Source organism: Notamacropus eugenii, chromosome 2 (assembly GCF_028372415.1).
Source record: "Notamacropus eugenii isolate mMacEug1 chromosome 2, mMacEug1.pri_v2, whole genome shotgun sequence".
In the NCBI taxonomy this organism is placed as follows: Eukaryota; Metazoa; Chordata; class Mammalia; order Diprotodontia; family Macropodidae; genus Notamacropus; species Notamacropus eugenii.
Genome location: NC_092873.1, coordinates 36,594,014 through 36,615,418, shown reverse-complemented (window position 1 = coordinate 36,615,418; position 21,405 = coordinate 36,594,014). Strand labels below are relative to the sequence as shown.

Below are 21,405 nucleotides of genomic sequence, written 5' to 3'. Positions count from 1 at the left end.
CCACCCTTCTCAACCAGGGTAAGGCAGCTCCAGGGCAGCAGGGAGGGGCCTGGGGGGGCAGGGGCGGGGCTGCAGCCAATGCTATTTTGAGCCTCTAACAGAGCAGACAGAGGAGACTCCGCTGCTCCAGGCTGGGCCATGCGGGTAAGTATTCCTTCCATGGGCCCCCCACCTCCTGAAACTCCCTCCTCCCTTGGGTGCCCACCTGCTTCTACTGGGCAGTTTAGCTGTTCCCTCCTGACCCCGTCTATCCTAGGGGTTACTATAAGCAATGAAGTTTCTGGGGTGAGGCAGGAGGGTGGTCTGGGACCTCCTGGTCTTCCCCCTCTTAGGCAAGAGAAGGGGTTGACCAGGGGTGGTCCGGCCCTGCCTGTCTGTCCCTGGGGCTTGCCTCTGAGCTGTCTGAGAGCCTTCAGAAGATGCTGAGACCTTGAGGAGAGCTAGGAGGGAAGACTGAGCCTCCCCAGCCCCAGGGGCCTGGGGACTTGCCCAGGCCTCTGACCCTCCTTGCCTGTAAAGCTCAAATCCCCCTTCTCAAATCCTGATCCTTTGAAAGTCTGCAAACCTAGAGCTTAGGCCTCTTCTGGCGAAGGTCCTTGAGATTCCTCTCTCCCACACTGTGATAATACTGCTACCCGCACACCCATTGATGGGAGAGAGGCAGATGGCTCGGACAGGGGGCATCCCAGCAGCAGAACTGTCTGGTGGCCTGATCCAAGGGTCCACTGTTGCCAGTCTAACCCCCACTGTTTGGGGTGGGGGAGGCAAAGGGCTGAAAGGGACCAATCTTTTTGACCATGAGAGGATTGTCGCTAAGAGATTTCCAGCTTTTGTAGAACCTAAAATCAGGAAGAACTGAGTTCAAATTCTGATTCTCATTCTTAGCAATTCTGGGCAAGCCATTTACCTTCTCCAGGCCTGTCTCCTCATCTGTAAAATAAGGAAATTATACTAGCTGGCCCTCAGGCCCTCTAGAGCTATGATCCTATGACCCCAGGAGTACCCTTAGACCTCCCTTTTCTGGGTATGGGATGGTAGAATAGGTCAGAGACACTATGGGGGTGGGGAAACTACCCCCTTGAGGATGGTGGTTCTCCTTTGTAATGGGAGTGAGCCTTCCAAAGAGTCAGTCCTTTGAAAAAGGAGGCAAATTGACTTGGAGATACACTTTCTTCATTTCTGTTCTCCTCCTCCCAATCCTCTGGTCAACAGATTGACCCCAAGAGACTGAGGACTGAGGTGCACGTGTGTGTGTGTGTGTGTGTGTGTGTGTGTGTGTGTGAGAGAGAGAGAGAGAGAGAGAGAGAAGGAGAAGGAGGGAGGACTCCCCGCTGTTGTCCTGGAGGGGGCCTGGGCAGAGCAGCCAGTGGCTGCTGATGGGGACTGAAGGGTGTGTAGGGTAGGGTAGGGATTCTAACCTGAAGTTCCTCTGTTTTGCTGTAGCCAGCAGCCTGGCCCCTCTTACCACTGCAGCAGCAGCAGGAAGCTGGGCCAACGCACCTGCTTCCGTGAGGCATGCCGGGCAGGGATGGCTGCTTAGGCCTCTGCTGTTTTCTGTTCCTCGGGGGGTTGGGGGCAGGGCAGGCCCTCTGACAGGGAGTACTGTTCTACCCAGAGAAGACTGAAGGGGCCCTAGTGTCTGTGCCAAGTCCTTTTCCCTTTCCTTCCTGGGCTGACAGTATGGTTCCCCAGCCCTTTCCCCCTGCCTACCCCTCTCTGAGAAACTCTAAAATGCTCCCATTCAGGTGTTGGGTTAAGGGGCAGCTTGCATCTGAACTCCTTCCTTACTGGTTAGCTATGTTCCCTTGACCTGATAGTTGAAACCGAAAAATGTCATCCCCGAGAGCTGAGGCAGACCAAGAAAGTGAAGGTGTTAGCACCCCCCGCAGCTGTTTTCCAGCCTTTGAACTTGGCATTTGCAGTGTCTGCTTAGTCCTCCCTTCTCTCCCTCTAAGTCCTCACATTCTCTAGAAAAAATTAAAAAAATATTCACCAAGTAAGGGGCAGGCGAACCAGAAGCCCCTTCAGAATGAGATTGCCCCCTGGCCAGAGCAGAGTAGGGCACCAACTCATATCAGTATGATCCATGGGGAGCAGTGACAGTCTGAGATATGGGAGGAGGGGGAATTGGAGAGAAGTTCTGCTATGCCCTCCCCCTCCAAGTTAGGATGGGGTGGGACAGTATGGGACTGATATGCCAGGTACAGGAGAGATACTCTTTCTGGAATGCTCAAGCTGCTCAGTTAGGCAATAGGAAATCAGAGAGGAGAGAGGCACCGTATCTTCCTTCACAGAAGAAAGATGTGGGGGGTGGGATGTCTAATGAGGCTAGATAAGTTTGGTCCCAGAGATTGTGCCAGTGTCCTTGGCTTTCCCTATTAGGGCTATAGTAGCCCTCAGGTCCCAGGAGGCACCGGATGTGTCCATCTGGTGTTCTCAGTCATTTGCCAGAGCCAGATAGAGCTGATGGACTGCCTGGTGTTAGGAAGGACCCTTCAGAGACCCTTCTCTAAGTGGTAAGAGAGAGGAGAATTTAAGGAAGGTGGGCATTGCCAGCCATTTCAGAGGAAAGACCTGGAATTACTGCAGTAGAGAAAAAGCATTTTTTACTCTAAGGAAAACCTCAGATTTCTTCCAGCAGTGGTTTTTCCATATGGCCCATTCACAAATGGGATCCACAGGCAGGAAAATTTAATACAGCCTTGTATATTTGTGTGAAGTAATGCAGAATGACGTGGGCGAGCCCAGGAAAACATATACAGTAACTACAATGTTTTCAAGACAAACAGCCTTGAGCGACTTAGGATCTCTGATGAACTCAATGACTGACCACAGCTCCAGAAGAGTTAAGAGGGAATATTTCACCCATCTCCTGACAGTGACCTGATAAGACTCAGGGTGCAGATTGAGACTTATTTTAGACGTGGCCAATGAGAAAATTGGTTTTGCTTAACTACATGTTTGTAACACATTGTTTTCTTGGTGGAGGACGAGGGGAGGTGGGAGGGCGAGAAAGCGAATCTTTGTGAAAATATAAAATTTGATATAATTTGTAGTTACATATATTATATATCATTATATGTTGATATAATCTACATTTATATATAATTTCTAGAAATATATAAATTATATATAACAATGTAAATACATTAGACATTGTACATAATCTATAAATTTATATATAAAATATACTTACCTATGATATATATAAAAATATATGAAATTATATTTTTTAAAAAGTCATCAGTATAGTGAATAGGGTACTGGATTTGGAGTAAAAAAAACCTGTATTGAATTCCACTTTAGATGTTAGCTGTGTGACTCTGGGCAAGTCACTTAATTTCTCTGAGACTTAGTTTCCTCATCTGTAAAAATGAAGGGTTTGATCTTAGATGGTCTCTGTGGTCTCTTTCAACTCTAAATCTATGATCTTATAATTTTATAATTATCAACTCAGAAAAAGGGCTTAAAAAAAGTCTTAATTGAGTTTTTTAACTCACTATTTTAACTTTTTCATTTCATTGTCTTAAATCCTAGACTTTTCTCTTGGATGGAATATCTTCTGTCTGCCATTTTGTAGATGGGCCAGTTCCTGCAGATGGAGTTGAACATTTCCCAGGCAGAGTGACTGTGAATACCTTCTCTTCCCCTTGCCACATAGGTTGCCCAGGGAGATTTTTGCTTCTGTTTTTATATCTCTAGTACTTAGTGTAGTGTTTTGCAAGTTGGGGCTGGGATTTCATTGGTGAAGGGAAACTCCTGTAGAAGGAAACTACCTCCACCTGTGTGTCTCAACATCTCTGTTTAAAGTTGCAGAGAGTTGCCTAGAGCCCAGAGAGGGTAAGTGACCTGTCTAGAGTCACCCAACCAGGATGTGGATGGAACCCAGGTTTCCTTGATTCTGAGGCCAGCTATCTATATATCATATCACAGCTCTTCTCTGCCTTCCACATAAGTAGGGAGACAGAGACAGCAAGAGTTAGTCGCTACCCTGGGTCTCCTTCCCTTTTTGAGTGCAAGCAACTTTTGGTTTCTTATTGAGTAATGTTGACCCCAGAGGACAAAAGGCACAATGAGGCAAATGTTGGCCTGTTTTTGAAACAAACCCCAAGATCTGGCCCATGATGGAATGGGCGTAGGACGGTGGTGAGTTCTTCCTCCTTGGAGCTCTGGATAACAATTCATTAGAGCTGTTTGAGTGAGAAGTCAAGTGTTTCAGAAATCCCTCTCCAGCCCTGAAATTGTGTAATTAACAGTTAGACAATTGTAGGAGCTAGTGACAGATGACTGAGACAGCTGCATTTGGAGTCAGGGGATGTGGGTTCAAATTCCTATTCTACCATTTTGCTGTCTGTATGACTTGGGATAAGTGACTTTATCTCCCTGGGCCTCAGTTTTTCTCATCTCTAAAATGAGGAAGTTGGACAGGATCACCTCCATCTAGGATTCTAGATGTCACTTTGTCTCACAGGGCCTCAGTTTCCTTCTCTTTAAAATGAAAGAATTGATCTGAGCTGGGTTTCAGTCCCTACTCTGACACTTACTAGCTGGGTGACTGTGGACCATGGCACTTCTGTCTAAGGCTTAGTTTCCTCATCTGCAAATTGAGAATGTTTGTCCTAGCACCTACAGAGAGGGCTGTAGTGAAGAGAGCCCAGTCAGTTTTTCTATAACTGAAAACTCAAGATTTTTCCCAGTGTGAATGATGAATGAGGGAACGTTTTGAACCTGTCTTGGATTTTGAGTTTGCCTCTTTGAGATTTCTTCCGTGAGAAACATCAAGAAACACAGAAAGCTGCCCATTTCTCAGTAACTCACCTGATGCCCACTTTGAGCCAAAGGGCCATTTTTGTTGTCTATCTTCTGGTACCATGGGAGCTGTGGGTGGAGGAAGGCTAGCTGGCAGCTCCTGCCTCAGCCTTTAGGCTGTGGCCTGCCCACTGGGCTTGTGCAGATGGAGTGGTGGCAGACAGGGGCACCGTTTGCTGCATTATTTATGTATGTCTTAACCATTTCACCAACATATATAAATTGCTGCTTCTGTTTTCATTAGATTCCTATTTGTGTGTGTATGTGTGTGTGTGGGTGTGTATGTGTAGCACTCGATGAAGTTTTTGAACTGTTGTTCCCCTGCCCACATTTCCTCGATGAGCTTTGTGGTTTTTAACTGTAAGATTTTGCAGAGTAAGGTGCTCTTTGGGAATGGGTATGTCACTCTATAGCAGAACTGACTGTACCTCTTCAGTCTTAGGGGGCTATTGAAGACATGTGGATAGAGTGTTGAAGGTGGAATCGGGAAGTCCAAGGTTCCAATCCAGCCTCTGTCCACTTACTAACAGTGGGATGGTGGGCAACCAGTCAGTAAATTAAAAAAAATTTTTTTTTTGATTTTAGATAAATACTAAAAGTTAAATACACAATAAGAAAAAAAGAAGAAATGTTACAAACTTAAATATTAAAAAAATTCAGTAAATATTTATTAAACCCCTACTATGTGCCAGGTTCTGTGCTAAGTACTAAGGAGATAAAAAGAGGCAAAGACAGTTGTTGGCCTCCAGGACCTTACAGTCTAATGGGGAGCACAACCTGTAAACACAAATATAAAAAGCAAGCTCTATACAGGATAGAGAGGAAATAATTAGAGGAAAGGCACAAGAATTAAGATGGGTTGGGGAAGGCTGCCTATATGAGATGAGATTTTAGTTGGGCCTTAAAGGAAGCTAGTGAAGGTGGTAGTAGGGAAAGATGAGGAGAGGGAGCATTCCAGTCCTTGGGCACAGCCAGAGAAAGTGCAAGAGATGGAGAGTCTTGTTTATGGTACTACCAGGAGGCCTGTGTTGCTGGACTGGAGTACGTGGTGGGGAGAAAGGTATAGGAAGACTGGAAAGGAAGGAGGGGGCTTCGAATGCCAAGGGGAGCATTTTGTATTTGCTCCAGAGGTGACAGGGAGTGTGTTGAGTGCAAGGGTGCCATGGTTGGACCTGTGCTTTAGGAAAATCACTTTAAAGACTTAATGGAGAATGTAGGGAGAGACTTGGTGGGCAGACTCACCAATTGTAGAAGGCTATTGTAGCAGTCCAGGTGAGGGAATGAGGGCCTGTAGCATAGCGGGGACAGTGTCAGAGTTCCTGAATTTTTCTAAACCTCAGTTTCTTCACGTGAAAGACTAGGGGGTTGAATTAGATAACCATTAAGGTCCCTTCCAACTCTACATCTGTGAACCTGTGACCTGTCTGGGCCTCAGTTTCCTCATCTGTAAAATTGAGGTATTAGGCTAAATGACTTCTAGGGTCCCTCCTCGTCTATGATCCTATGATCTCTCTGGGCCTCAGTTTCCTTCTCTGTAAAAAGAAGAGCCTGGAGGTAAAGTCACTTCCAGCTCTGTGAGCCCCTTGAGTATGGTTGGAAAAAAAGACCTGAGTCTCTGGGAAGAGGCCCACTGTCTCTTCCCCTGCCAAGAGTCAGGAGGCTGCCCCTGTGCCAGCCAGGTGTGTTCCTGCTAGTGACTCATTGGACCTTGGAAGCCTTGCCACCCACTTGGATGCGTTTCTTCTTTTGACCTTGTTGCCCACAGTGTCCACCCCAGCAGGGCCTGATCTCCAGGACGACTGCCTCCTAAACTTGGGCCCCCCTGAGCTCTGACGTCCCCTCTGTTTCCTCTCCTCCTCTCTCTGGTCCTGGGGAGCACGCATTCCCCGGTCTTCTCCATGCCAGGAGCACCATGGCCTTTTCTTCGAGATTTGCCTTCTGGGAGCAAAAGGGAAGTCTTGTTTAAAATCTCTCATGTCTGTCCCCCTGGCCTGTGTGCTTATAGGGGCTCAGCTGGGGGTGGGTGGGAAGGCTGGCAGGGGACTTTGCTCGTGAACCCCCAGGCTCCTGCCGGCAGGTCAGGTTCACCTGCCCACTCCCCTGGGCAAAGCTGGGCCACTGACCACCTTTTAGCTTCCTAAATGGCTCCCCAAGTTTGGGACTGCTCTTCTGCTGCTGCTGCTGCTGCTGCAGGGGAGGAGATGGCCAAGGGGAGACTGATGTGGCTGTAAGCTCAGGTTACCCTCTGAGAACTCTGTCTGTGGCCTCTGGGATTGCAGATCCCAAGGTCCAACCAGCTTCATTTAGCTCACTGGGGGAGGAGGGGAAGCAGGGAAGGCATCTTGGTCTAGCTAACACAGAGCCACGGGGAGGAGCTGGGCCTGGCAGGCAGCCTAGGTCCAGGGGTGACTCAGTCGCCAGAATGGGGCATGCCTTTGTGTGCGCTCACAGCTCCAGGATGGGTCTGTGACCCAAGACCAGAGTCCCTTGGCAGGGAACGGACTACTTGGGGGAGAATGAGTCAGTCGGAGGCTAAATCCAGGGACTGAGCTGTGATCCCAAGACACTTTAGGAGAGGCAGAAGTATCTCCCCACTTCCCAGCTAGATCTGATTCTTTGGGGGGTGGGGTTCAGAGCTGCCTGGAGGGAGCCTAGAGCTAGAGTCATTTAAAGACTGCACGGACTGGAAGCCGGGCGGGTCCCTGGACCTGAGCTTACAGTGACTTCTGTACATGTATGTTTGTGCTGGGAGTCGGGGACTGGGGGATTGCATTTACTGCCTTTCTGTCCTGTGTGTTGGGGAAAATAATGCATGTTATGAGCTTAGTGTGGGGGAAGAGGGTCCCATGGGAGTCCAGAGGGAGGAGGGAGCAGTGAGGCAGCCCCCCCTTGGCTTTATTTAGATGATCCACAAGACAGTGTGGCATTCTTTGCTCCCCATACCCTCCTCTTCCCTCCTTGCCAATCTGATGACCCATCCTCATTCTAAACTAGTGGGGTTTCCTTTTAGAAATATTTCTCTTCCACTTGACCCAGGGAAATGTGGCCTTATTTTGAAGCTTCATGCAAAACTTTGAAAATGACTCCGCAGAGATAGATGGTTTATCTCTGTCGTCATGCTGGTCCGGGGAACCTAGAGGGAGGCAGTTGAGCTGCCCAATGCCCTAAGCCAATTCTATTGTCCTTTGCCTAAAATTAGCCTGAGTCCCTGGTTCAAAAAGCCCAGAGGAATTTCTCCCCAAGGGATAATTAAGGTCATGCTTGAAATGTTTCCAAATTTCCTTTCTCTTCTCAGAGAGAGATACCAACTCCTTGTCCTTCTTTCTTATGTCCTGTATCCTCTTCCCCCCAAGAAAGACATTATCCTAGGGAGACTTGCTTTCCAGCCTGCAGGGAGATGCAATGGGGAGAGCTGGACAGTGAGACCATGTGAACCCAGTGATACTGTGACATTTTGCAGGTGGGGAGAAGTTCCTCCCTACTTCTCAGTGGGACCAGAAGAATGGGGGAGTCTTATTTCTAAAGGGAGAAAAGAAAGAAATTTATTCAGCTGGGCTTCCTTGGGAGGGAGAGATGATATTTGGAGGAGGGAGGAAGAGGATAGAAAGGTGGGGAAAGGAGATTTCAGAGTTCAAAGCCAGGCTGCTTTGGAGTCTATTCAAATTTCAATCTTGAAGCTAAAAAGTAAGGTGCCCTTTTGGGCTATCACATTTCCTGCTGCGTGCCCCCAACCCCTCCCCACTTCCCTATTTTCCTGTCTGCTATATGTCTGCACTGATAACCCATTTCACTTTGGCCAGCCGTGTATGGTCCCCTAGCATCAATCCTGTAGGCCTGAGCGTCTCTAGATACTAATGCTTCCCTCTGGCCCCCACCCCCTTTCCATAGCTGCATGGTTGACAGTTTTGTGGGTTTGGTATTGGAAAGCAGTGGGGAAAAGCATCTGGCCTCCAAAATATCCTCCTTGGTGTGATTTTCTGCCTCTAACCAGAGCTGGTGGGGAGAGGGCACTCTCCAAACTGGGGCTGCCTATGCCCGGGTATAAACAATTCTCTGTCAATCCAGGATGACATAGGAACAAGTTGGAGCCATTCACATTTCCTCCATAAAGTTCTACTGAATCCTGCATCTACACAGCAGAAATAATGCTGTCTTGGTGTTATTTTCTCCTTCTAAATGACTGAATCACCAGGTTGGGGCAGGAGGTAGGACAGAGATTTTAGCTGAGGGTGGCTCAGGCTACTTTTCTCTCACCCAGGAGCGATGCCAGTGGTTAAGTAGGGAGTCAATTGGCTTGACTGTGTTCAAAGTGGATTAGCCCCAACCAGTGGTACTTACTACTCTGGTCGTAGGAACTCTATACAGTTGGGTTGACCCTGGCTTGCCACTTAAAGAAGAATATTGTGGCAGTAGCTTGGAGTAGTGGGTAGAATGCTGGATCTGGCACTAAGTAGATGAGTTCAAATTGTGACTCACTAGGTGACTGAGGGGATTGGATTCAGTGACCTCTGAGGTCCCTTCCAGCTCCGGATCTCCTGGACTTCTTACCTTATAAAAGACCTCCTTTAGTTTTGAAAATGCCTTTAGATCCCAGAATTGGAAATGCCCTAACCAGCATTGGCTTCCAATCCACCTATTCTCAATCCAGTGTCCCCAGTGACAGGAAGAGCAAAGAGCTCCATCCTGCCAGCTTGGATGCTTCCCCCCCACCCCCCATCCCTGTGGCCTAGCTCAGGCCTCAGCCCCAATTCGTTGGTGACCCTCCCCTCTTTGCTCCCTTAGGTTAAAGATGAGGACAAGATTATTCCAAAGCCAAGCCCTCTTGGAAAAGAAGAGAGGGCTGTAAGTGTTCTGTGTGTGTGCGTGTGTGTATGTGCGCGTGTGTGCATGTGTGTATGCGTGTGTGCGTGTGTGTGTGTGCGTGCGTGTGTGTGTGTGATGTGTCTGAGTGGGTCACAGTGGGTCCCCTCTGGAAATCTGGACTAACTTGATGGGAAGTCACAGATTGCTGGGAGGTTACTGGATTTCTTTTCTTCCTGAATCCAGTGAGATGATGAGTCAGGAAACTGGACATTTCAGTGCCTGGTCAGAGAGCTGCTTCAGTAGGGCAGAAAAGACAGTTTTTCCCTGGGGGAAGCCTCTGCTTAGCTTTCTGCCCTCTTCCCTTGCTCCCCGACTTGGCTGAATTGAGGGGGAGCGCACTAAGGATGTTCAGATGGGCCAGACCTTCTCTGGCCAAGCTTCTGGGAGGAGAGGTGGGGGCAGCTGCTGCTGGTCTTCCTCCAGCCCCGTCGGGTGGGTGGCTCTGCTCTGGAGACCTTGAGGGAGGCCCAACGTCTCCCTACCCCCACCCCCACCCCACAATTCCCTAGACATGGGAGGGGGTCGTGTTTGGAAAGAAAATGTTCCCTTCCTGACTAAGCATCTTTGTGAATCAGGGCTTCAGTTGTCAGACTGGGAAAGTCAGATGTCTGCTTCTATTTGGGGGGCTTCAGAATCACTAGAATTCTAGATGTATGTTTGTGGTGGGGGGCGACAGACAGGATAAATGGGAACGTATTCTAGGAGGGACCTAGTTGGTGGGAAAACTTTAGGGCAATTTTTGAGGGTCCTACTTGGCATGCTGAGGGGAGCCATCACTTCCCCTCTTTCCCTGTGTCCACCCCATTGGCATTGGTATGACCCAGGAGGCAAGATTGGACCCAAGGTTGGCTGGGTACCCTCTGGGAAGTGAGAGGATACCTGACCCACCCATGGGGGGTGGAGTCAGGATCACCCATACAGGCAGCACGCTGAATCCAGTGCTGCTTTCCTCCCCTCCTGGCCTGCCTGGCTTCTTGCAGTGGTAGACAGCTAAGCCGCTTCCTGAGCTCATTGCCCAAGAACTGCCAAGGCCTAGGGAGGATCCTGGCAGAAGGTATCTGTGGACTTCTTCACAACTCTTGGGAATAGTGGGTACAGATTGAACCCAGGCCTGCCATATGCATGGGGCTGCCGCCTAGAATTCAGTTGGGGTAGGGTCCCATTAGCCAAAGAAGAGAGAAGAAATACCAAGCCTGGCACCTGGCATTATGCCATTTAGCAGCCCGGATCTGCAGCTAGCCCTAAGTCCCCCAAATCTGGCTTCTCAGTGAAGTCCTCTTGGGTTGGAGCTGGCACTCTCCCTCTGGATGCCAGGCTTCTTCAGGGTAGGGAGGGAATGTATTCATCAAGATGGGTCGACTTTACTGCAGGCTGACTGCCGGCCAGCATCCAGGAGAGGCAGTGTCAGCAGATATGGGGGTGGGGATGAGGATGAGGATGTGGGGGGGTGATGAGCTTTGCCATCAGCTTGAGTGGTTAACCCTTCATAGACCAGAGCTGGCTCCATCCCCCTACTTCCCATCCTCCCTGTGACATAGTCCAGTAACATGATGCTTAAAGGATCTTATGGAACAGAAGAGTTCTTGAGAGCTGAGCCAGAAACCAAGCAGAGAAAGGCACTTAATGGACTTCTCCGGCTGAGTTTAAGGCAGGTAGGGGTGTCTGGGAGCTGGCAAAGCCACCAAAGAGGCAGGCAGGAAGAGGAGAGCTAGGAGAGAACCCTGGCCCATTCGGGAGAGAGAAAGCACTCCCCTGACGCTTTCTCTACTTCAGGGCTGTGAGGTATGGACGGGGCTCAGGTTTGGACTCAGCCCAGAAGACTGGCATGGAATGGGGGGGTGGAGGGGCCATGTGGCCTGATGATTGAAGGAATGGGAAACCCAGGGTGAGAGTCTTTTCCTTTTTGGCACCCATGGAAGGACTGTTGATGAGATGAGGATTTAGGAGAGACAGGAAAGATGAGTTGGGATGAAGGTAAGCTGGGATGGCAGGGAGTGGCAGGACGTCTAGAAGGGGACATCTTGGATCTCTGCCAGGCTTTCTTGTGGATTTCTTTGCACCAAAGCCTATAGAGAGAGACTTTGATTCTTGGACAAATGTACTCTGGCTAGGACCAGGAGGGAGGTGGGGTGTGTGTGTGTGTGTGTGTGTGTGTGTGTGTGTGTGTGTGTGTGTGTGTGTGTGTGTGTGTGTGTGTGTTTGCAGGACCTGTTGGATGTTGGGGTGGGAGGGTCGGGGAGATGCTGGGCCCGGTTGCCCTTACATTTCCTCCTGTGCATGATGGGGATGTGACCTAAGGTCCTTGCTCTGATCCCTCCTCCTCTCCATGTTTGTGAATATAGTTAGAGGGCACCGTGAAGGACAGAGCCTCCCCCCTCAGAAGCCCAGTACCCGTGGAGACCTGCCAGAGACCCAGTACCCCTGCCAACGTATTGAATGGTGATACCCCTATGCCTTCCATGAATGGCCTGGGGACAACCTCACCTGAGTCCCAAGGGGAAGAGCCCCAGGGAGTCTCCTGCAATCGGGTGGCAAAGGCTGTGAGGAAAGTGGTGAGCAAGGTGCTCCCTGGGGATGAGCCTGGAGGTGCCAGGGAAGCTCTGGCCAAAGGTGCCAAGCTTCCTGAACTCCCTGCCCATGCCAAGAAGGGGGTAAAGGCCCCTCAGTTTCCTCCTGCCCCCAGTCCTCCTCCCCTCCCACCCAAGCCTGAAGCAAAGAAGGAGCCAGCCAAGGACGAGATCTCTCTGGGTCTTCGGAGCCTCATGTCTCGAGGCAAAGGTAAAGAACATAAGCCGAAGAACCGACCAGCCTCTGAGAAGGCAGGGGAGAGGCCCCCGGGCCAGAAAGCAGGCCTGGCCAAGAAGCCAGACTCCCTGGCAGAGCCTGAGTCTGTGAAAAAGCCATGCTCCCCAACTCCACCAAAGAAGGATGCAGATACCATGCCGGATGTTGTCCCCAACTCAGGCCACACCCCAGCTGAACTTCCTCGGGTGCCAGCCCCTGGCATCCAGCAGGAGGTACTGTTGTCCCTATCTGATGTGTCACTAACCTCTCCTGCCCATAACTGCGACACTACCTTCCCTCTCCCAGGCTTATACTTCCACCACCCTCCCTCAAGTAACAGTGCATGCTTGGGAGGGCGGGTTGCCCTTTTGGTTAGAGGGGGGGTGATGCAAACACCGTGAACCTCTCCTTCCTGGATATTACTCAGAGATCCAAACTTTGGTGTCACTCACTCGTAGAGTGTTCTCTTAGGGCTGTGCAATGCCCCAGACACTCTCTGGCACCTCCTCCCTGGAAAGACAGCCCTGGGGCAGCGCTCTGCCTGAGGGAAGACCTCCTCCTCCCGAAAATGTTGACCTTTGGATGGCTTTGCTCAGACTGGCTGTTGGGAGCCCTCTGGGCCAGGAGTGGTTCCTATCTCCTAATTAATACCCTGTGTTTTAGCAAAACAGAGAGAAATAGGTGGGAGTAGAAGGAGGGAGGAAGGTGATGGTGGTGTGTCAAGGTGGGGACTGCCAAGAGTCCTCGGTTTAGCCCACCCCATAGTTGGGGAGTGATATTCATCGGCTTCTTTCCTTGTTGACTTTTCCACTCCCTCCCCCCACCACCTCCTCTAATTTGGCAGGGCAGTATGATATACCAAATAAAGATCTGGATCTCAGAACCTCCCTCAGTCATTTAACTGTGCCTCAGTTTCCTCATCTGTAAAACAAAGGGATTGGGCTCCATGGCCTCTGAGGTTCCTCCCAACTCCAAATCTATGCTTCTTTGGTTGATGTGTGCCTGCAACCCTTCCACCCCTCCGTGCTGCTCCTCTCACTTCCCTGCATGTCTGGGGCACATGGAGTTGGGGGTGGCGGTATTGTCACATTTCTTGTCCAAGCTGCTTTGGAGCATTAGGAGCAAAGGAACCATATTGTTCCTCTGAGGAATGGGGTCCAGAAGGCAGCTTGTGGGTCACTTGACGGGCCTCAATTCAGGAATGTTGTTTTCTTTCTCCAGATCAATATAACCTTGCTACCCACTCATCCTGTCCCCTCCCCAGGTTCCCTGGGGCTTCCAGGGCACAGCCCTGCCCTCAACATGTCAGTGTGGCATATGGGAAAATCAGCTTGGCATAGGGAAGAAGACCTAGAATCAGGAAAACTTGGGTTCTGATTGCATTCCATGCACTTATTTAGCTGTGTTACCCAGGAAAGTTACCCAACCTCCCTGAAAATGAGGGACTTGGACTAGCTCCTCACAATGACCCTGTGAGGAAGGTGCCCATATTCTCCCCATTTTACAGATGTGGAAAGTGAGGCTGAGGTTGTAAAGTGACAGGCAGCTAGTAAGAGTTGAAGTCGGATCTCCTTGTTTCACGGCTGCCATACTGAGGATCAGATGGGATGAAATCTGTAGAGAGCTTTGCAAACCCCAGAGCACCACATAACGCTAGTCTAGTCATTGTTCTGTCATTGGGGCTACAAATTTTAGATGGACTCCGAGGTCGCTTCCATGTCTAGATTATGTCCCTTTGGGCCAGATGCTTCAAAGGTCCCTTCTCGTCCAAACCAGTGGTCCTCGGATCTTTGCTTCATTCCCATGATTTTCTAGTGTTTCCAGTAGCTGTCTTTAAGGGGCCCCTTAGTTCTCCCCAGATGGTCTAGAAATTCCCCAGAGCTTGACCTCTCTCCCTTGCCCCTTGGCTTCTCTGTCCTTCCATGCAGGCCAGGGGTCTGGCAAAGATAACTCTCCCCTCCCAGGGTTAAGACTAATGCTGGTTTAACCTTTAGGCGGGACCCATCCTGGAAACCCAGCCAACCCCCAGAGAGGAGGCGCATGCACGGCTCGAGAGGATCTTCATGACTTCTGTAATTCCTTCTGCACTTGCATCTCCGGTCCCCTTGCTGTGGGTGGTCTGGGGGTTTAGGCCTTGGTTTGTGGGGAGGGGTGTGTCTGGGGGGGGGAAGGCTTGTGTGTGGATGTCCATTTGGGGCCCAGGTTGTACGTCTTCCTCAGGACTCCTGCCTAGCTGCAGAGAGAAGACCCCGGGGAGGGATGTGATTTCCTATCTCTGCGCCCTTGAGTTTGGGGTGGGCCAGTGTCTCCTGCCCCCATTCCCCGTGCTTGGGCACTGTCGTGGGCAGCAGGGTAGGAATCTGGGCCAATTACCAATTGACTAATATGTAGTAAGGACTTACTTTGTGCCAGGCCCTTGCTGAGCTTATATCCTAAGAGGGACCAGAGCACATGCAAATAACTGTGTATGTGATATATGGGCATTTGGACCTGTGGGAAGTGTTTTTCCAGCTTGGCCCAGTGGAATGTGAGTGGGGGAGGGATGACCAGGGGGTATTGAGCCTGCTCAGAAGCAGGTGGAAGGGAGAGGGGTGCAGTGGGGACAGGGGTTGCCTGTGATAGGGTCTGATGGTTGCACTGATTTAATGAGATGGAGGGAAGGTGTGGTGTGGCTAGCTTGTGGTTCTGAGCCCCTTGGGGTGGGCATTGAACACAGAGAGGGGCCCTTTTTCAGGAGAACCAAAGAATGGTGGGCTCATGCCCTTCCCTGGGCTGGGAAACCTAGCTCCTGGGGTGGTATACAAACTAGAAGGTTAGGCCTGGGTGATCCGCATGGCAAACTCCCTCCAACATCAAGGAGGGCAAGTACGTACCTGGGGCCTCTCTCTAGGTCCTTGGCCGCTAATTGAGGAATGCAAAAAAGAATGAGGTGTAGCTGAGAAATAGAGAGGCAGTGTGATCCAGTGGCTAGATCCCTGGCTCTGGAGTGATCGAGCTGAAGTTCAAATCTTGCCTTTAATGCTTACTGCCTGTGTGATCTTGAGTAAATCACTTTATATCCCTGGGCCTCAGTTTCCTTTCCTATAAAATCAATGATCTGTAAAATAAGGAAGTTGGACTAAGTCTCTGGGATTTCTTTCATCTCTCTAGCTGTAGGAATGAATGGCCCATCAGCCTGGGGGAAGGGACAGACTGGCCCCAGGATGGGCTGAATGACTCCATTCCACTGAGGGCCCTGGGTTGGGCTCTGGTCTTGGACTGAGGCTCTTGCTAGGGACTGAGAGACACATTGTCAGCTCTGTACAGTGAGAGGCAGCCAGCCGCTGTTAAAGCTCAGTGCCCAAGTGCCTAGCTTGGGGAGGACCCTGACCCTGGGTCTGAGTTGGCACATCCATGCTTCTTGGTGCTTGGTGGGAGCAGGCTGAGCCCTGTGTGCCATAGGTATGGGGTTGCCTCCCCTGTCACCATGACAGTCCAGTGGGATGAAGGTCTTGTATTATTGTGTGGCATCTTATTTGGAGACAGTAAGCTGGAATTCTCCGACTGCCCTCTGGTTGTCTGAAGGGCTTGTCCTCAGCTCCACTGCCCAGTGATGGTCCTGTGGAAGGAGCAGGTTGGATCTCATTGGCCTCTGAGGTCTCTTCAGCTTTGACCTTCTCTCATGCTATGACCTATCACCTTTGCCCCATGCCATGCCTTGGCAGTGGCATACAGACGCTCCTATGCCTGCCTTGCACCAGATAGAGGGTATATGCCTGTCCTCTGCTTATTTTCATTCCTCTTCTTTTCCCCTCTCTCCATTCTTTTGCTGCTGTCAGCTGGACACTGAGGCCGTCTCTACCGCCCAGAACCAGGTAGGGTGCCCCTGCCCCCAGGAACCCTCTGCTTCTACTGACCGACCAATGCCCCTGGTCCGCGCCTGGGCTGGTGTCTGTGCTCGGGCCTCATGCTGGAGTGTAAGGCCATGCATCCCTGTCCATGTGTCCCTCTTTCCCTCTGTACCACCCAGAAGGGTAAATGACCTCTCTGGCCTGGACCCTGGACTATGGGACTCCACAGGTGGACCTTGTGTAACTATGAAGCCCCCTGAGATAGGGTCTGGCTATGATGATATCATGGGGAGTGGGGCAGAGGGAAGCCATCTGAGCACATGAGGAGGCCTCTTTAGTCCGTGTTGTAGGGCAGAGGGATATGAAGAGGCCTCCTTGGTCCATGTTCTAGGGCAGAGGGACATGAGGAGCCCTCCTTGGTCCGTGTTCTAGGGCAGAGGGACACGAGGAGGCCTCCTTGGTCCGTGTTCTAGGGCAGAGGGACACGAGGAGGCCTCCTTGGTCCGTGTTCTAGGGCAGAGGGACATGAGGAGGCCTCCTTGGTCCGTGTTCTAGGGCAGAAGGACGTGGGGAAGTCTCCTTGGTCCATGTTCTCGGTGACTGGCTGGTTGCCCTTCATGTGACATATCTCCCTACCAGTCTTCAAGGCTGGAGTTGGGGGCTGCAGGTTTATTTTCTTCTGGAATGAGGAGAAAACTAAGACCTGCTTCACATGCCCTCGGGCCACCGCACACTGGACACTTATGAATGTAGAATGAATGAATGGGACCATCTGCATATACCAGCCCAGCTTGAGCATGAGGCATTCTCTGTCCCCATCTGGTGGTCACTGGGGGAACAGCAGCTCAGATCTAGCGTTAATGTACTTTACCTGCCCCCTACACAACCAGTTAGTACCCATGATCCTTTTTCAATTTTTAAACAAAATTCATGAATCCCTGCCAACAGGTGATAGTAATTGTACTTCCAGTTATCCATTGATGAAACTACTGGAAATCAGTAACATGTTACTTGTAGTCTATTAATTTTAGCAGCTATATATATATATTTGGGAGCAAATTAAAGTATGTTTATGGTGAGACTACCTCTGTCTCCAGAAGGCATGTTTATCATGCCAAGTAACTCCTCATATTTTGTTGGGTGTAAGCCTAGGTTCAAACCCCAACGCTGCTACTTAACACACGTGTAGCCTTGGGCAAAACACTACACCTTTCTGGGCCTTAGTTTCCTTCTCTGTGAAACCAGGGGGTTCATCTCAGTAGCCTCTGAGAGGTGGCCCATCAGAATCATAAACTACCAGAGCTGCGTGGGACCTCAGAGGTCTCATCTCTGCCACTTCCTTCTCCATCTTTTGTCTTTGTCGTTGTTCAGTCATTTTTGACTCTTCATGACCCCATTTGAGGTTTTCTTGTCAAAGAGACTGGAATGATTTGCCATTTCCTTCTCCAGCTCATTTGACAAGTGATAAAACTGAGAGAAACAAGGCAAAGTGACTTGCGTGGGGTCACACAGCTAGTAAGTGTCTGAGGCTGGATTTGAACTCAGGAATGTGAATCTTCTTGACTCCAGGACTGACTCTTTGTGCACTATGGCGCCACCTCGCTGCTGCCCCTTGTCTTACAGATGAGGAAATAGAAGTTTGATGTGGGCAGCAAGCGACTTGGCCAAGGGCACACAGTTCATTACTGGCAGAATTCATAACTCGAGAGGGAGACCTCAGAGAGTCCAGGAGAAAGAGTATAGGGCTTGGGTGAGTTGCTCAATCACTTCCTTGCCATCGTGGAGTTGGATGCTGTCTAAGGGCCTTCCAAGCCTGGAACTATGTTTCTTTGAGCCTATGAGTTCAGTTCATATTTCCCCTTAACCCAGAAATTTGGCAGAGGGCACACTGCCTGTCTCTGTCCCCTTTCTCTTGCCACCTCTGCCATTCCCTATGACACGGGTCATAACCAGGAGCATGAGATCATCCTTGGATTTGTGGGAAAGGCAGGGATGGGGAAGGAGGTTTCAGGATGGCTCTATCCATGAGGCTGACTTAGAGTCCAGAGTCCTACCCCTTTGCTCAGGCCATGGGGACAGAAATCATAGCCTGATGGATTCTCAGCAAGCATCTCCCTCCCTTTGTCATTTAATCTGGCTCCCTGGATAGTATCTGTTATCTGCCAACCTCTGAGTTGCAAAGGGACCCGCCCTAGGGAGCCCCAGGGGACAGGGATAAGTTTTCCCTTGCTTCTACCTTTTCTCTTTCCAAACTAATGCATGGTTTGATTTCCATCTCCCAACTGGCTCCCCCCAACCCCCAGCTCACCTGCTCAAGTAGATGTTACTGGGAGTGAAGGATTAACTCTTTCTTCAAACCTTTCCTTCCCTTTTCCTCGATGGCTGGTACCCTTGGCCTCTCTGGGCTTCCACCCCCTGCATTGCTGGTTCAGGTTTGGCAGCCCAAGGCCTGGCACTATCTGCTGGGATCTGTATCCAATTCATTCCCACCACAGCATCTGTGTGGGTTCCCTTTACTCCCTTGTGCCCATGTCTGTGCCTTGGCATGCAAGTTTTCACCTCTGTTTGATGCAGTATAATATTCCCCCCAATCCTGTTGTTTCTATGGTCGTGCCTTTCCTCATATTTAGGCATGTTAGTATGTCCACATTTTTATCCCTCTTGGCATCTTGGTGGGAGAAGGGCCTATCTGTGACTGGGAAGTCCTATGGGCAGCTGGCACATATACTTGGGCACTCTCCTGCAGGATTCTGGGGAGGAAGCGGTCAAGGCCAAGAGGTGCCAGTGCCCACCTGAGAACACACGTATCTCCTTGGCATGATATGGGAGCAAACTGTTCCTTTTAACAGAGGACTGGTCATGGATGTGTTCCCTGCTTAGTTACTGTAACCCAGGGTGGGGAAGTCACTTTTTATTTATTTATTTATTTTGTTGGAGCAGAGTTCTAGGGGTCGATGACCCAACAGACTGCTTAGGGAGAAGGAAATGGAGGTCAGAGGACAGTCTGGATTTTCCATAGTCCTCACCGTGCATGAGATCTCTCCTTTCCCCATGTTCCCATTCTAGTTTCACCGTCTCTAACCCGTTCCTGTGCTCGCTCCTCCAGCCCAGTTTTGTCTTCTTTTGCTGTGTCCCTTTCCGGTCCACTGGGACCTGCTGTGACCTCTCCTTTCCCTCTCCCTTTCTCTGTGTGCCCACCCTCCTTGTCCAATTCCTTTTCCTTTTAGCCGCCCAGAATCTAAACCTGACTCTGTCCTCACTCTACCAACAGGCCAAGACAGAGGAGCAGATTGCTGCTGAGGAAGCCTGGCACGAGACGGAGAAGGTTTGGCTGGTCCATCAGGATGGCTTCTCTCTTGGTGAGTTTTTGGGACAAGGGAGGTTGGGTGGCAGAATCAGACTGATTCTCGACTGGCCTGCTGTTTCTTTCTTTCTATGAATCCCTTCTCCATCTCCCACTGTCTTCTTCCTCCACTCCTATTCCTGGCCAATGCTGATAAAGTCTCAAAATGCTGTTGCTTTTTCTTCTGTTCTCGATTTATGCAACGTGAACCCAGCTAGGCCCTCACTGCTGCTTAGCATTCTCTGCAGACTACTTCCTGACTCCCTGTCCCATGCTTTTCCCCAACTTCTTCCTCTCTCCCCAGTTCCCCGTCCTTATCAGATATCATCCCTCCCCGTTTTCTTAACAAAATCAAGATTATCAGAAGGGGACCTCATTCATTTCTTCCCTATCTCACATCAAAGAGTGACTTAAAACCCAGTACTTGTCCATGCCTCAAAGCTCCAAATGAGAAGGATCAGGGAAGCTCTTTCTTTTTTCAAAACCAGCCAGGATTCTCTCCTAGTTTTTTATTTTTTTCCTTTTCAGCAGCTTTCAGGCCTGCTGGTGGCCCAGAAGATAGAGTGCTAGGCCTGGAGTCAGGAAGGCCTGAGTTCAAATCCAGCCTCAGACACTTACTAGCGCTTTGACCCTGAGCAAATCACTTAACCTGTGATTACCCCAGTTTCCTCAACTATAAAGTGGGGATAATAACACCAACCTACTTTCCTTCTGAGGATGTTGCATAATCTCCCTGGGCCTCAGTTTCTCCTCTCTATGAATGAGGTCTTTACAAGTCTGGAGCTGTGTGCTCATTTGAGCCTATGAATACAGCTCTGGTTTTCCCTTAACTCTCAGAAATTTGGTGGTGGGCACCTCCCTCCTGCCACCTCCTTTGCCTGTGGCTTGTGTCTTTACCAGGAGCATGAGGTACATATTTGGATTCCAGAGTGGGAGGCAGGAATGAGGAAGGAGATTTCAGGATGGCTTTCCCCATGAGATTGACCCAGAATCCTGAGGCCCACCCCCATTCTTAGGCTGTGGGGTCAGGAATCATAGCCTGAGGAGTTCTCAGCAGATGCCTCCCTCCCCATTATCTGTTCCATGGTTGTTGAGGATCTAATGACAGGATATTTGTAGAGACTTTCCTCCCTCTGTCCTTCTCTTCTTCCTTCCTTCCCTCCTTCCTTCCCTCCCTCCTTCCTTCCCTCCCTCCTTCCTTCCTTCTTCCTTCCTTCCTTCCTTCCTTCCTTCCTTCCTTCCTTCCTTCCATCCTTCCTTCCTTCCTTCCTTCCTTCCTTCCTTCCTCCCTTCTTTCCTCCCTTCCTCCTTCCCTTCCATCCTTCCTTCCTTCCTTCCTTCCTTCCTTCCTCCCTTCCTTCCTTCCTTCCTCCCTCCCTTCCTCCTTCCCTTCCATCCTTCCTTCCTTCCTTCCTTCCTTCCTTCCTTCCTTCCTTCCTTCCTATCTTCCTTTGAAGAAACTGTGACTTCCTTCTGAACAGACTAACTCCTCTATTTGTTTATATTATTGTCACTTTGCCTCAGTAAAGGGAAGGGTTGAATTACATACCCTCTAAGGTCCCTTTCAGTTCTAGATCTGTGATCATGAATCTAAGTCATTTCCCTTCTCTGGTCCTTGGTTTCCTCATCTGTAAAATAAAGGGATTGAACTAGCTGGCTCTTGAGGTCCCTTCCAGCTCTGAATTTATGTTCCAAAGAACCATTTATAAGTGGCTTTTATGCAGCAGACATTGTACTAGGTGCTAGAGATACAAAGACAAGAATGAAACTGCCCCT

The 21,405-nt window shown here is 50.0% G+C and overlaps 1 protein-coding gene across 9 annotated transcripts in view; it reads left to right on the top strand.

Annotated features, from left to right (window-relative positions):
* The window catches only part of MYO18A (myosin XVIIIA), a 148,506-nt gene that overhangs the window by 54,582 nt on the left and 72,519 nt on the right, over positions 1 to 21,405 (top strand). For 5 of the 9 annotated variants that reach the window (XM_072639828.1, XM_072639821.1, XM_072639826.1 and 2 more), the window contains exons 3-7: positions 9,592 to 9,651; positions 12,015 to 12,689; positions 14,451 to 14,528; positions 16,275 to 16,310; positions 19,558 to 19,645. In XM_072639828.1, the coding sequence (XP_072495929.1) occupies positions 9,592 to 9,651; positions 12,015 to 12,689; positions 14,451 to 14,528; positions 16,275 to 16,310; positions 19,558 to 19,645 (937 nt within the window). Of the gene's footprint in view, positions 1 to 89; positions 145 to 9,591; positions 9,652 to 12,014; positions 12,690 to 14,450; positions 14,529 to 16,274; positions 16,311 to 19,557; positions 19,646 to 21,405 lie in introns of those variants that run through there. The other 4 variants (XM_072639824.1, XM_072639823.1, XM_072639822.1 and 1 more) reach the window with 3 other exon arrangements.